The sequence below is a fragment of the Cebidichthys violaceus genome, unplaced genomic scaffold, assembly GCF_023349555.1.
Source record: "Cebidichthys violaceus isolate CVI_PGR_0920_01 unplaced genomic scaffold, fCebVio1.0.p SCAF_3, whole genome shotgun sequence".
NCBI classification, from domain to species: domain Eukaryota; kingdom Metazoa; phylum Chordata; class Actinopteri; order Perciformes; family Stichaeidae; genus Cebidichthys; species Cebidichthys violaceus.
The window spans coordinates 2807428-2823897 of record NW_027176483.1 but is presented as its reverse complement, the minus strand read 5'-3'; the positions used below and the strand labels follow the sequence as shown (position 1 = coordinate 2823897).

At 44.8% G+C, this 16470-nt stretch overlaps 1 protein-coding gene across 1 annotated transcript; it reads left to right on the top strand.

The window, feature by feature from the left end:
• Window positions 1-7923: 7923 nt before the first annotated feature.
• Window positions 7924-11579, top strand: LOC137881868 (calcitonin-1-like). The gene is given in 6 exon segments (XM_068724047.1): window positions 7924-8029; window positions 9216-9308; window positions 10369-10503; window positions 11288-11318; window positions 11320-11430; window positions 11432-11579. Coding segments are annotated over 5 exon segments (411 nt in total). The 5' UTR covers window positions 7924-8029; window positions 9216-9222; the 3' UTR covers window positions 11480-11579.
• Window positions 11580-16470: the final 4891 nt, after the last annotated feature.

Below are 16470 nucleotides of genomic sequence, written 5' to 3'. Positions count from 1 at the left end.
TAACCTTAGACTTAATGCGATGATCATTCTCCAACATTTTATGGATGCAATACATACTTGTATCCCCACACAGTGCAGTTAGATAAATATTGTACTCTTTGCCCTTTAGCCGGACATGCTAACAGTTTGTTGGAGCAGACAAACTCTCAGTTTACTCCTAACATGTTTGCTCTTGGATTTTGTTCAAGACAAAAACACTCTCCAAACTCTAATATCTATTTTACTTGAACCCACCGCACACCACCTCAGCATGTGGAGAAATCCAGTTCAAATCCAAGTTTGACTGACCTGTTGTGCCGAGTTATTAGCTAAGCTATGAATGGATATTCACTGTTTGGCTTGATTGCTAATGTATTGGCTTCAGTGTTTGTCTGTAATGGCCCACAAACAGACTGAAGTTGTTTATGCATCAGCGTCTAGGACTGCAAGAGGTCTCACCTTTTATTAGGAAATGTGAGTGGATTAAATAAATGACTCATGATTCTAATAAGGCTTTATATAGCCGAGCTGGCCAGCATAATTGCTGCACGACTCAAATCCACTTCCAGCATATTTCTGCTAGTCAGCCATCAGGTCACTTCATTCATTCTGGTGTAATCATGATAAATAGGACTCCCGGCGGGCACTTTTCGGAAACACAAACCCTCTTTAGTGTTGCTCCGTCAGTCCACAGCATCGGTAAGTGTCTGGCTATGGATTGCTGAGAAGTCTCTTTTTTTCTTGTTGGCCCCCACTTCTTGAATGAATGTGGAGTAGATGCGAGCAAGCCCAGTCATTCAGACAGTGATGTCAGATCCCGGGGGCCGACAGGCATCCCACACCGCAAAGTCGAAGCCTCCTGATTGATGCTTTGGGGATGTTTCAACGATTGAATGTAATCTCCCTAATGCCTGGGCATGAGCGACGGAAAATGCCTGCTCCTTGACATTTTACATGCTTCCTCAACTGATGACCTGTCCCCAAATGTTAGCGCGACCTTCTACTCAGCCACTTGTCCCGTCGCTTTAAAACAAATGGTACAACGTGTACCACCTGCTGGAAAGCCACATATCCTCCACTCCAACCTGCTGCTCCATCCCAGGTGGTTAAACACCCACCCCCTTCTCCCTGATGTAAAACCACAAAGTGACACCAGCTCCACCACTTGAACTTGCATTTAATCAGGTGGCGAGCCTCCCGTGTGGTGGCGAGCCACTGATTAGATTTGGAGATTGAGAGCCATTACGGGAGGCAGCAGTTGGATAATGACTTAAGTGCTGTTTCGCCTTCCTTTCTCTTCAGGAAGTGATTTATCTGGATGGGCCGGGCACCTAACTGACTGGGAGGTGCCCAACGGCGAGCGGTACCATTGGTGGATCAGATCTCCCTGCTCTGACCCTATCAACACTCACGGCCTTCCCAATGGGGCTTTCACCGCCGTCCCAACGCGATTCATGCTTTTTGTTCATAAACTCTATGACAGTATAATACTGCTTATATTTACAGTTTGTGAGATGGGACCTCGCTGTTCGCTTGTTCTTGTCCTTCACTTAATATGTCAGTTGTCTGATTGTAGACATGTGATAGAGCTCGAGGTGGAATGGTTAATAGATCAGTCCATCGGCAGAAAAAGAAGGGAAGGAAAATGTAGTTTTGATGTTTATTCTATCTAATTGGTAAATTTAACATCTTCAGGCTATTGACAGTTGGACATTTTACACGTCGTATTTGACTTTTGGAAACGGGGATGGGCATCTTTATTATTTTACCAATCGAGACACAACATCTCTTGGCCAAGACGGCAGAAATAAAAGAATTTCAATAAAAAGTGTCACATAAAAGAAACAAGCAACAGACTTCAAAACAAACAGCTAATTAAATCTAACAATGAATTAGCAATTCAGTAACAAGGTATGTTTATTCAGTAATCAAATTATCTAATTATTAGTATGGTTTAACATTCCAATTTTTGTAGAATTGGAATCAATTAACTCGGGTGACAAGCTAATATGTGACTTCAGAGTTGGTGTTTAGGTAAAAAAGGTATTGTCGGCAGTCGCATTTTGTAAAAGGCAGCAAGCAGCTATTATCCAGGATTTTTCCATCCGCAGTGTAGAATCAAACACATGTTAGTTTCCTCTGTTTTGCGCTAACAAGGAGAAAATAAAATGTGCGTAATTGACTGGGGGCAATTTAGAATAGATCAACTTCACGGCGCAGCGCTCGTTGCACTTGGTCATTCGGTCGGATAATGACAGATAAAACCTTTAATCTTCCTCGCGTTCACACAGTGATGTAATATAATTGCATTTTTTTTTTTATATATATTAAGTGTCACGTGGAGCAATCGCAGCGTGACAGCAAAAAGCATCTTTAACAGTATTAAAGTCAATCGTCCGTGTCCATCGGGTACTTAGTGATTTCTAGCATTTCCCCGAATGTCCTTCATCTCGCGTTAACGCCTTCCATTTATCTGTGGGCGTCACTTCCAAGTATTGAAACCGGTGGTTGTAAACCATTTCTTTCCTTTGCTTAAGGAAACACACTCATTAGCCTGCTTTTAATCATTTGCTTTACAAGCTATTGAAAGTGAAACAACACATATCCACTGGAGATCCAGTATCAGTGTCACACTTATTTGTTTAGTGTAGGCGTACTGCTGACAAACAGTCGTGCATCTTCTGCAAACACAATCCTGTATTGCCGCTTCGTTTCATAAAAGGAGTATTGAGCCTTAATACTCCATTAAAAAAAGGAGTGGCATTCGATAATGAAGAAATTTGTATAAAGAGAGTTTCAATGAAAATAAACTAATGAACAAAATGACTAAATTAAGGCCAAGTCAAGCACAGCCTCTTGCACAAATAAGTCTGCCCTGATGCAAGTAACCTAGTGCAAAGGTGTCTTTAACATTTACTCCAGATATGTTTCAAAATGCTCAAAATCACCCTCAAGCAGAAAAGATAAGATGGCAAAGAAGTCTCAGAAGACCAGAGCTCCTGGTTGAACATATCTGCTGAAATGAGGTCTACGTTAAATTGAGCCCTAAAGAAAAGGTGTTGTCACAAGCTGATTATCCAGGAGGGGAAACGCACCAAGCTGCTCTCATTTCTTAATCAACAGCCGGTCCTCACACCCTTGCACAACAGGTGATCTGCATAACCCTCCAATCAACTCAGGGGAGGTGTGCCAATCAGCTAAAAATTAATTGGGAAAGGGGAAATGACAGCAAGTAACAAAGAATGAGGGACCGCTGGACATGTACTTACAACCCACAACCGTGTTGAAGAGATGCACTGACTGTCCCAGTCATTTGGGAATCGGTCGATACAAAAATTCAGTACCAGAGTTTAAATAATAAGCTGTTTGCCTCATTATGTAAAGAGACTGGTATCATGTGTAACATCAGGAGCCAACATAGACTTGTGCAGCCTGTTCTTTAGCCAAAGTTATTATTTTTAAAGGCTCAAGGTTTTATCAAACAAACACAAGGATATACTGGGCTGCAGCGTTGCCTCCTGCAGCCAAACTCTCTTCTACCCACGGTGTTGATGAAAGCTTAACATGCACAATACAGACACACAGAGACACATTAGAGTGCTGTGATTGGTCACTGATCCGTCATTAACTCAGAGTGTGTGTGTGTGTGTGTGTGTGTGTGTGTGTGTTTTGTTAAACTACTGAACCAAATAAAAGTGTTAAAATGGAGACACTGATCACTTTGCTGATATTCATATTCATCGGCTGATCACTTCCTCCACACACAATTGCATTGGTATATGATAATATTGTGTTTTATTTTGTCACTTATAAAGCATTGGGTCAGGATTTATTTATCTGCAGGAGGTTGTGCTTTTTTAATATTACATGATGATAAATGTGATTATTCTTACTCTAATGTGTTAATGCTGTTTTTATTGCATATGTTGGCCCTCTCAAAGATTAACCAAAGTCTTCGATAGACAACCAAAGTCTTTAAAAGACAACCAAAGACTTTGACGGACAGTCAAACTCTTTGACAACCAAAGTCTTTGAAAGACAACCAAAGTCTTCAACATGCAACCAAAGTCTTCAACATGCAACCAAAGTCTTCAACAGACAACTAAAGTCTTCAACATGCAACCAAAGTCTTCAACAGACAACCAAAGTCTTCAACATGCAACCAAAGTCTTCAACAGACAACCAAAGTCTTCAACATGCAACCAAAGTCTTCAACAGACAACCAAACTCTTCAACATGCAACCAAAGTCTTCAACAGACAACCAAAGTCTTCAACATGCAACGAAAGTCTTTGAAAGACAACCAAAGTCTTCAACAGATAACCAAAGTCTTCAACATGCAACCAAAGTCTTTGAAAGACAACCAAAGTCTTCAACATGCAACCAAAGTCTTTGAAAGACAACCAAAGTCTTCAACATGTAACCAAAGTCTTCAACAGACAACCAAAGTCTTCAACATGCAACCAAAGTCTTTGAAAGACAACCAAAGTCTTCAACATGCAACCAAAGTCTTCAACATGCAACCAAAGTCTTCGAAAGACAGCCAAGAACAACCCAAGAAACGGGATAAGATTTGTTGACAGTCCTCAGGGCTGTACAACACGTTCCCCAAACATCCACCATCTGCTCAATTATTTTGATCGTGCTAACCAGCAGATCTATATCCTGAAAAGGGAGATACGCAGCCTGGACGGACTTCATCACTGATTTGAAAGGGAGAGTTTCTGCCACAGGGTGCACAAAGGTGAAGTGAGAATAAACCATCTTGAGGAACCTTCATTGTCCACCACTATGTGAAAAACTAAATAATGTATTAGATACATGTATTAGGATCAGATTGGACATATGATTGGATTGAACAGTTGATTCTTAACATTCCTGACAAACCCTGCTACAAAATGAGCTGCTTGATTGGCCCAATAGAGCTAAGCCATTAAGATGACATATAGCATGACGGTTGTTCACACCCAATAATACCGTGTCCCCAGTAATAACTTACACTAAGGTGGGCAGGTTGATCTCAGCCGGGGGGGGGGGGGGGGGGGGGGGCCCGGCTTCAAAGGTTACCGTATCGACTCAACGGCTCAAAAGTTTTTTCTAGGAACTGAGGGAAAACTTTGGAGGGTTGAGGACAGCCTGTGCAGCTCCCTGGGGTGCAAATGACCCACAAGCAACACCAATGCTGAAAATATGAACGCATGTATACGTGAGCATATATGAACAGTACGGAGAGACACTCGCCCACATGCAGGAATACAATGTATAGACCCACAGACGCACACAGAGATGCGCTCACACGTGATACACAGTGTCTGGTGTAAACTGAGAAAAGTATTATTTTCTTAACTATGACACAACCACACCACACACAGATTAATCAATAGAGTTTGAAAGGGTTGTTCAAACACTCAGCACATACAGCAGATGATCATACAGACCTTCAGTTGAAGATAAAAATGAACAAAATGTACACTTGGCAGTTATATGCCTGTAGAAAGTAAGACTGGTTAGTCTGCCTATACAATATGTAAATAGATGGATATAGAGGTAGTTAGGCTAGTAGGTAAAGGTGGGTTGGTAAATACAAAAGTAGTTTAGTCATAGAGAGGATGAGAGAATAGTGGTTTAAGAGTTGTTGCGTGCAGTTTCATGCAATTTGCAGCATGTAAATACACTCAGTAGTCAGTAGTTTATTAGATACACCGAGTTAAAACTAGTGCTGAAACCTCAACACCGAGGAGGGATCCCATTCCCAGGACATATAAGAAGTGCATGTAGTCACCATGACATCACTATTGGCTTGTGGACTACGGCTAGGTTTTTGTTTGGCCATCGCCATCTCTTCTATACGATTAGAATCAGTTTTGCAACCAGAGAAGTCGCCCCCTGATGGCCATAAGAAAGAATGCAAGTGTCGGGCACTTGGCGTCACTTTTTAGAACTGGAGGTTGCAGCCTGGTTTCACCTTGCGGCAAACAATCCCCCTACAAACTGTAGGGGGCAGTGAATGGAAAACTCACGTCTAAAGCACTGTGTTAGCATGGTTTCCACCCATCTGCGTCCGTGTAGTAAGAAATGCTGGAAGCCACAGACAGGCTTAACCTGATACTCTTACCCTTACCCAAACCAATCTCAATCCTCGTGCCTTAACCTAACCAATCCTCCCAACGAAGGCGACTAGTACCAGACAATCAGGGGCCGAGCAAGGCGGGTCATGCCTTCGCCATCGCAGCCTTTATAATTTGGCGCTCAGGATCCATGCCAAGGGGGATGTTTCTGGTGGTAGGACGTCACTCTGGCTGCGTGGACACTCGCTACCCTTGCGGATGTGCGCCAAGTAATAAATCAAGCAACCCTCAATTTGGATAAGGAAAAACATTTCAATGAAAGATCAACAGAGCAGGGATCCCTCTCCCTGGACAGACAGACCGGCGCTATGTTTGAACAGAACACACCGACATTAGAGTATTGACATTCAAGACTTCGCAGTCTGCCGTGACTCATTGGAGCAGGGCTCAAAGTTTGGATGAAAGGTCAAAAGACATATGAGTATTTGAAATAAAGTTTTCATTTTTTTAAACAAGTAAGTGGTCTCCCGGTACGGTGCGCTTCAAAGTAGCTGTGTGTGGCTTCGAGACCCAGCAGCTGTCTGTTTCAGCAGTGATTTAGTGTCTGTCATGGGTGAGCCTCGTGGCTCAATAGCACTAAAAGGCTCATCCTGTCTAATGGGGTTCCTCTGTGACGCAGACGAGGAGAGGCAACCCCTCCCCTTCTTTTCGCTCCGACATATAATTCAGAACGCACACGTACGCACACACCTACTGCACGCCCATTCATTTTAGTCCACTGTGCAGAGACAGATAAACACACACACACACTGTACACACACACACACACACACACACACACACACACACATGCTGTCCTGCACACTAATGAAAAGGGAGGGAATTGAGACGATGCTGCACGACAAACAGATGTGTAATTGCTTTTGAGATACGGCTCTTGTCGGAGGCTGTCATCGATCGGTCTTTGCCGAGGACAACTCGTTTACTCAGTGTGTGGGAGGAGGAGGCCCGGGCGGCAGCGATCATTACTGGCCTGACTGTGGTATCACTTTATTAACTCAATGTGGTTTGATGGTTCACTGCAGGAGGGGAGGGAGGTCTCGCCATACATACAGAAGCTGCTGAGAGACAACAGTTTTCAGGTTAATCACACAACACACAATTTAGGCTACAGCAGAAGACGGTCGTAGTTTGAAAGCAGTTTAGCCGACACTCTGAGCCGAGTTGACACACGTGGATGAGTTTATTATTTGCGGCGAATTACATAAGCCGATTGTGTGTCTGTTGGTGAGCTGAAGCACACGGTGGGTGTGGAGCTGGAGTTGGTGCCATCCAAACAGCGTTATGAATGAAGAGGCCGGGAGTGCGTCACTGTGTAGTGTACGTCCCTCCCCAGCAGATGGCCCCGCCTGCAAGTGCTTAGGGTGGCGGCGGTGCTAGTGGGGGGGGAGGGGGAGGGGGGGGGGGAGGTTATCGATTTGGCATTTGAGATATAGCATGCAATGTAACATTTTTTTTTTGGAAGGTTCTTAAAAATATTTATCGCTGGTGATGCTTTCTCCATGGACACCGGCTTGCCTTTGCCTCCTATTTAATTAATGACATCAATGCAAATTGGGGATAGCAAATGGTCCAAACGACTGAAGGATTTTGTGAATGGAGCACTTACTGACTGAGGAGGAATGACGTCAGCGCAAAGCCATATCCCTTATTAGTGAGCCAGGAGCGAGGGGAGGCGTCCCATTGGCTCGCCATGGCATCAGAGCGACGCGATTGGCTGCCGACGGATAATTAAACACCTACACAGTCAATGCACAAATCCAAGTGGTGGGATATATAGGCTGCTGCGTTGGCGCTGCATGCAAGCAGAGATCAAGAGTTGTTCTGCAAGTTGAGTAGAAAAGTCAACTTATTGTGTTTTTGCATAGAGATACATAGTGATATATATTTATTTATTTTTTTGCCGGGTGATTATCACTGAAGGTAAGTGTTGACTTTTAATGTTGGGCGATGTGTGTTGGGACTACGAATGTACCTGATAAGCTGTTTGTGTGCGGATGAGAGGTGGTGGTGGTGGTGGGGGGGGGGTAGAGATGGACCACTGCGTTAAGACTGTGCTGACGTGATAGTGTTGGTTAATGGTATTGGAGTGTGGCCACAGAGGGGGGGTGGGGGTGGGGGGGGGGTCACCGGCAGCACCGCCATCCATCTTTTTTTTTCTCAAAGGGGTCCGGTCGCTACTTGAAGGCCAGAGACCGGAAAAAAAAAACCCGGGAGGGGAAGACAAGAAAGAACGGGGCTAAAGTGACAGAACAGCAAGTGAGTGAGGGACGGGAAAGAAGAGGTGGACGGGAGGAACGAGGTTACAGTGTGTGTGTGTGAGAGAGAGAGAGTGTGTGTGTGTGTGTGTGTGTGTGTGTGTGTGAGAGAGAGAGAGAGAGAGAGAGAGAGAGTGCTGGCAGCTCATTACACTAATGCACTGATCCCTTAGGGAGTTGGCAAGCTTGGAGTCCCCCCCCCACCTCCCTCTCTTCATATTTTACCCCTCCTCTTCCAGCACTAGCAAGAGCTACATGCCCTGCTAGACCAGGACCCCCCCCGCCACCACAACACACACACACACACACACACACACACACACACACACCCTGCCACCCGCAGGCATGTCACACTCCAGGACCCGGCAGCGTACAACATGAGAGAACTACCTGTCCTGTGCTCTGGGCTGGATTGTTTTGGAGGAACAGTGCGTTTTGCAGAAGAAGAGTAGGCTCAGGGGGGTGGGGTGGGGGGGGGGGGGTGTTGTTAAGTGGCTCAGATGTTGAAGGGGTGTTGTGTGGAAGTAAAAGCGAGAGGATGCGCAGCAGGAGACCGCGGCTAAAAATAACGGCAAGAGATGAGGGCAGAGCTGAGCTCACCTCTCTGGGAAGTGACAGGAAGCTCTCTCTCTCTCTCTCTCTCTCTCTCTCTCTTCTCTCTCTCTCTCTCTCTTTTCTTTCTTGTTGCAACTTCTTCCCGACAGCAGGAGAGGATCAGCAGGTGTGTTTTCTAGACGTAGATTTTGAGGTGACCTGAGAAACTTGTTTCTAGCGGCGTGAGTGTGAGTGTGAGTGGCGGCGGTCTTGTTTCACGAGGAGCTGATGGAGGTGGTCTTTCTTGCGGTGTGTAGGGGGACCATGGTGATGTTGAAGATCTCCGCTTTCCTCGTTGCCTACGCCCTGGTCATTTGCCAGATGTACTGCTCACAAGCCGCCCCTGCCAGGTAAGACAACGTCTTTTTTTAACACGCTTCTCAAAACTCCCAGCTGACATGCATTTCAACAGCAACTTGAAAATATGTAAGGAGCAGCAGAACGTGGGACGGAGAGGAGGGTCGGAATCTTTAAAGAGAAATAAATGTGGAATATGTTTTCAGAGTTTCTCTTTAATATATTTTAAGACACAACATTTTCAGAAGTGATGGAAACTATGAAGAAGCGGGGACAGGTTGATGCAAAGATCAAGTGTACAGCAGAACGTACAGATAGTGTGTAATATTGCGCATGCACACTAACTTTAAATATGCTTATTCTGGCTCCTTTTAATAATTTACGATGGTACTTTGTGACACTTTGCATGAGCAGGATTATAGATAGCCTCCAGTTGAGAGTTATTAGGTTTCAAAATATGTTAAAAATAAATGTCTTTAACCTCATACTTCTATAGAAAATGAAAAAAAATGTAGATCACATAAATCTAATTCCCTAATCCATATATGACGTTTTGATGAAATTGCAATCGCTCTAAGTTTAATAAAAAGGGAATAATGGAATTAAAAAAGAACCCTAAAAAAAAAGTGAAACAAGACAGTGAAGCAGGTGTGTGATCCACTTCAGGTTTGAGATGACCGTATATACATGAAACCCCACTCAAGCCACGCCCCACATTGTTCCCATGGAGCCATATCGATTTTTTGTAATAAATCTAAAGCCGGTCTCACATCGAGCCCCCCCGCTCTGAGACGGGGGCACTTTCCGCAGATTGTTTCCCCGCGTTGGCCGGGGGGCCCTCCAACTCAGACGTCATCCCTCTCAGAGTCGGTGACGTCCCAGCCTACCCCCCCCCCCCCCCCCCCCCCCCCCCCCCCCACCTCCACCCTGACCCTTTCTATCCATCCAGCCACTCCACCACCCACCCTGCCCCGCCCTAACACCCCACTCCCCCCACCTCCCCCTCCCATCGCTCCTTTTAACTGCAGGTGATAATTCCAGCAAAGGATTTAATGCTTAATCTCAATGTCTTTAACCCCCCTTTTTTTTTTTTTTTTTTTCCTCGCAACACAGACCGATTTTAGAGTCCATGTCAGACCGAGTCACGCTCACGGACTACGAGGCGCGAAGGTTACTCAACGCCATCGTCAAGGAGTTCGTGCAGATGACGGCGGAGGAGCTGGAGCAGCAGGCAACGGAGGGGAACAGGTACGCGGGCGACGAACACGCGACTCCTCTGTAATTTAACCCTGAAAGACAAAAAAAAAGTCCTGAAAGACTTGACAGGGTGGAGAGTTTAAGAGGCGAAATGGACAGCTCTGGACTTTGTGTGTCACATGTTCTGGTTTCACTTTTAACGCCACTGAAGAGGCGTCTCTTTAGCGGCCCCCGCTTGGGTTCAATCAGGCGTAGAGGTTTGTACTTCCTAGCTGACCAGAAGACAGAAACGATTTCCTAGAAGAAAAAAAAAACCCCCACATAGAATCCCGATTCTCTGTCGTGACCCTGCTCCCCGCATGGATGAGTTTGATTTGACTTTGACTATTTGCAGCCTGCCCCGCCGGGCATGTGAACAGCGTGTGCCTAACGGAACGGATAAGTGTGCATGATGTCAATTAAGTGGAGTTGCATGACAGTGGGAAGCGACTGGTTTCTGTTTGTTCTGTGGGTGTGAAAGATGTGACGAGAGGGGATTGACTCGGGGTGGGGGTGGAGGGTTTGGCGCATGAGGGGACGGAAGACGGGTTCTTTGAATGATGTGGGGGGGGGGGGGGGGGGGGGGGGGGAGGGAGGGGGGGCATGAGTCTTTTATTTGTACTTTTTTTTTATGGCATGAGAAGGAAATGCACGATTTGGAAGGGATAAAGAAAGACATGATGCAGGAAGTGTTGCCCGCATGTTCTTTTTGCCATGCCTATGAGCCTGTTTCTCTCTGCATGTGTTCTTGTGTGTCGTCCCCCCTTCCCCCCCTCCCCCCTCCCCCCCTCCTCAGCATGGACAGGCCCCTAACCAAGCGGTGCTCCCAACCTCAGCACCTGTGTGCTGGGCAAACTGTCTCAGGAGCTGCACAAGTTGCAGACGTTCCCGCGCACGAACGTGGGAGCCGGAACGCCCGGCAAGAAGCGCAGTGCGCCTCGAGAGCGACAGCTATGCAAGCTACGGCGAGACGTTTGACAGCATCTGAGCCCTTCCTCTTCTACCTTTACTGCATTCTCTTCCTCTTCCTCCTCCTCATCCCCAGTTTCTTCCTTATTGTTTTTCTCGGATTGGCAAGTGCATGTTGATTTAACCTGCTTGATTGACATGAGGAGAAGACGACCTTTTAGTTCTTATCTCCTCCCTGCTTTACTTTTCGTTGGCAGAGAATGATTTATGTCCCAAATAATTTTCAGACAATCAGACTTCCTTTATGTAATTCAGGAGCCGGTTCAGACGTCCGTCTCTGTGTTCTGTGCGTGGAGTTCAAAGCTCCTGAAACTTAACAGGTTGGGGAGAGATCACTTAATCGAAAAAAAAACCCCCATTAATAAATAATCCATTCATGCGACACCATGTTTCTTGTTCAATAAACGTATTTTTCTACCAGGAAGCCGTAGCTCATTGTCATTCTTAGGGCTAGTCAGCAGCTACTTCGTGAACATGTTTGCACATATGGACGTAAATAGGGTTTTATATAACGCATCCTTGAAATTATCTCTGAAGCTCCCGACGAGTCCGAAGGTAAGAAAAAAATGTCAAAAATATGCGATTTAAAACTTTGCATATTTTGAACCTGTCCGTCCTGTTGTGCATCTCGTGTGTCGGTATGGATGCGGCGTTACCGGCGGTTAAACCCCTCGTTTGCTCTCCTGAAGCAGCATTACAGCACAGAAGCGAGCTTGCAACACGGCGACCTGCGTGACTCACCGCCCTGGCGGACTTCCTGAGCCGGTCGGGGGGGATGGGCAACAGCAACTTCGTCCCCACCAACGTCGGCGCCAAGGCCTTCGGCAGGCGGAGGAGAAGCGTCCAGATGTGAGCGCTCCACAACCTTTCAGGGACACGGTGAATAGAGTCCAACTTCTTCTTCTTTCATATTCTTTTGTGGCGTGAAGAGCGTCGTCTGCTCATTTAAAAAAGTGGCAACAAAAGTATTTTATTAAAAACAATTAAAGCAGAATTATTCAAATTAAGGCAATAACACATAAAATGACTTTTGAGAAATCACAAATGGATTTAAATGATGTCGGACTCATCATGGAACGATTTGTAAATGGACTATTGATGAACAGCAGTCATTTCAATTTACATTTAATTTCTCTCTTTTCTCTCTTTCTTTCAGAGGTTGAAACCCCCGACAAGAAAACACCAGAAAAAAAAACCTGAGAACAAAACAAAACAAAAAAAAAATCAACAAAAACAAAATCAAGCAGAAGATGAACACTGAACTGAAGCGGCCCTTTATCCAACCTCCCTCACCGTCTGACGGGAGAAGAAGGACTTTCTCGTCCCCATTTCCATCCTGTTAGTGAAACCTTTTTGCTTTTGGCAAATAAGAGAAGAAAAAGAAAAAGAGAAAAAAAAAAGCACTTTAGTTTATGTACATGAACAAATGAACTCCTGAAGAAAAAAACAACACATCCTAATGGTTCCTCTTTTTTATACATGAGTATCATTGTAAAATAAAATGAAAGCTGCAGTTGTTATCACCTTATTTCTTTCCCACCTTTTCACTTCGTTAGAGCACATCTCTTCTACGCCACGCCCCTCCCCATTTCAGATCCACCCCCCCCCCCCCCCCTCCAGGGTATCCTGTGTGCCAGAGGGACGCCATTAAAGATCAGCCTACCCAAGGCCCCCCCCCCAACCCCACCCCCCCACCCCCCCCCCCCCCCCACAACGGCTGTTGTCTTGTGCCTTGATGTGGAACAATTTACAGGAACATGATTGTACAGTTCTGTTTCGAGACGATAACCGAAGAGCCGAGCGAAGGAGCGGAGAGGAGAGAACGAGAAGACTAAGATTAATATTGTAAACGACATTGTGAAAATACAAATTTCAGCAAGAATTAAAATGTATTTTAGATACACTCGGGTTTTGGGGTACTTGTGTTGTTCTTCAAAGGTTTTCAAAGCAATCGGGAGCAGAAAGAGGTTGAAGGATGATCGGCTTATATTTGTGCATCAATTGTGCTGGAATATTGATTAACGATGTCCATGAATTATAAATGATATATATATATATAAATATCTATTTATTTCCCAGTAACAGAAACACACTTTGTAGCACGCACCTGTAATTTGGCAAAAAAAAAAAATCGAATCCGCACTCCTGTCCTGCACAGTTTGGGTCACTTTGTATGCAGCGGACGGTCTGCAGGCGTAAACACGTCTGTTTCATCGGGAGTATTTTCTGACTGACGCCGCGGCGGCGGCGGCGGCATGGGTGTGTTGAGATACATGATGATACGGTACAATAAACTGCATGGCTCATTGCTTAATAAAAGGCAGCCAAACCTGCAGTCGGACTTGTTCTTCTTTAGCTCCGGAGGCAAAACGCAACACCACAATTTATAAATCAGAAGCACGAGGACGCAAAAAGATTAGTCCTTTCGGGCATCGGTGCGGAGAAATCGACAAGCGGCTGACATTTTTTTTTTGGGGGGGGGGAGGGGGGTTCTCTTGATTTTACAGCAGCGCTCCAACAGGGGGCAACATCACTACCTCAAGTGGAGTTTCGGTGCAGAGTCTCACAGGTTGGACTCAAGTTACAAAAAAACCCATAAAAGTCTCCACCGGTGATGAAAGAGAACTCTTGGTCAACCGCATCGTCATCAGGTGCTCTGAGGCATGGTAGAGATTTACATTTTGTTTATTTGCACACATGATGATCTAAAAAGGAGGGAGGAACATTCCGTAAAGTCTCTGTGTTTGAATGACGTCATTCTTTAGGGCTGTCTGGCGTGAGACAGCGACCTGTTGACCTCCCATCATGTAGGTGTATCTCAAAAATTGTGTTTTTTTCCGTTTCGGCTTCCAGTTGAGGACAGAGCGCCCACAGATCTGACTTAATCAAAAATGTCAGAGGCCCTATAGTTACCTTGAGACTCTCCGTAATCACAACACCAGAGCTAGCTGAACCTTCAGAGACTTAAAACCATGAAGGGTTAGGTTTCTGCTGTGTGGAATAAACTGCCTCTTGTAATCAAGGAGGTGCAGAACCTCCGAAACGACGCTGATAGAGAAGGACGTGGTCATTTTTTTTGTAAAAGGATCATATGTTATGTATTGTTCTTTCAGTGTTTATCTGTCGTGTTGGGATGAGGCCGCGTTGTTTCCCGCTCCGTCGAGTTGTCGTCGCGTTATCGCCGACAACGTCTTGTGTTTTTTAGCATTTGAAAGTTTGACGAATGAACTGAACTTAAAGACGTTTAAGCTGCTGCTGAAGCAGCCGTCACACCGGTAGAACTGGGATTACTTACTGAGTGAAACGTATTACGTCAGGAAACTTTGAGTCCTCTACTCAAAGTACAAGAAAACCACAAAAAAAAAACAATGAGAAAAAACATGAATCTTAGAAAATGAATTTCACATAAATCATGTTAATTGCACAAACAATGTTGATATTATTTTTGACTAATGACCTTTTCTTTGTGGTTTTCTTGTAACCCATACTCAAAGGTTACTGCAGCAGTACAGATGCATTCTTATAATATTTATAATACAAAAGCATAATTACATGTTATTATATATATATATTACCCGTCTGTATTTAAAGGTGCAGTGCTTCCAGAACAAACATCTCTCACAGAGAGCTTAAAAAGTGCTTCACAGGAAGGATAAATAAAGGTAGTTTGGGTTTTTTTTTTTTGGATGACAAACACGGGATGTGAGTTTGGATATTGAGGGCACAATGAGCTCATTCAATAAGGGTGAAAAAACAGGATGCAGTCGATCCTATTCGGTCGCACGGATGAATGCCGAGCGGGCACCGGAGCAAAACAGATTCAGCATTTTGTCACAGTGTGCTCAAAGAACCAAGGTTTTTTTTTTGTTTTTTTTTTGTAAAACATCTCATTTTGTTCAGATGAACTGCATCCGTCAACGCCGTCGTCACAACGATTGGTTTTACAAAGCCAAGTGCTCCTCTGGATGACGTCCTGATTCACAGAGGAGCAGAAATGCATGAAAAAGACGTGAAAACATAAAAAAAAAATTCAGTATCTCCACTCATCTCTCTGTCTCACTATCTGTCTGGAGTCTCGCTAGAGTCCACATGGAAACTTTTCCATGACTGAGGAGGGAAAAAAATACCCCCCCCCCCCCACTCCCACCACTCCCGTCCCTCACTTCTGATAATTGAGGGGACCGGGGAGGTTGAGGGCTGATTTGTGGGTCGGTTTTGGTTTTAAGCTTCTTTCTCGGCAATAATCTAACAATCCCGCTATGCCGGTGAGAATAGTCCTAATGGCACACAGCTGCTTTGAACGGGGCCCTTCCAGTTTGAAAATTAGATGGTTCGTATAAGAGAAACCAAAAAACAAGCCCCCCCCCCCCCCAAATAAAAGACGTGTCGCTCGTCCAGTTCCCAGAAAGCTGCACCGCAAGTGGATTTTGAAACCTTGAGGCTTTGGTAAATGTTTTAAAAGGATGACTTTCACATTTTGGGGAAATAGAGAGCTTGAGTTGTGATGTCATATCCAGACTGGCACCCCCACTAGATTCTTTAAATCAATGCAATCTCTCATTGAGCGTTTCTTTAAAAAGGTACAATATACAGGATTTAGTATTCACTTTTTGCAATGTAAATATAAAGTGACTTGAGTAGAGAAATACACTGCCAACACTGAAGTTCCTTAAAGCTGCATTCTCTCTAGTGTCCACCAGGGGGCGACTCCTCTGGTTGTATAGAAGTCTAGTCTAAAATGACTCTACTTCTCTCTTGATTTATTCCCTCAGTAAACATTGTAAACATGAGTTTATGGTCTCAATCTCTAGTTTACAGTCTTCTTCAATACAGCATGATGTTCATTTAGTACATTATGCTCCATTTAGAGTCAAACAGACCATAAAGCAGGGGACGCTTTAGGGGGCGGGGCTACACAGTGATTGACAGGCAGCAGTTCGTCCATACCCACAGAATTCACCAAAGCTCTTCACTAAAATGATTTTTCTCGCTCTCCAACCTTGACATTTA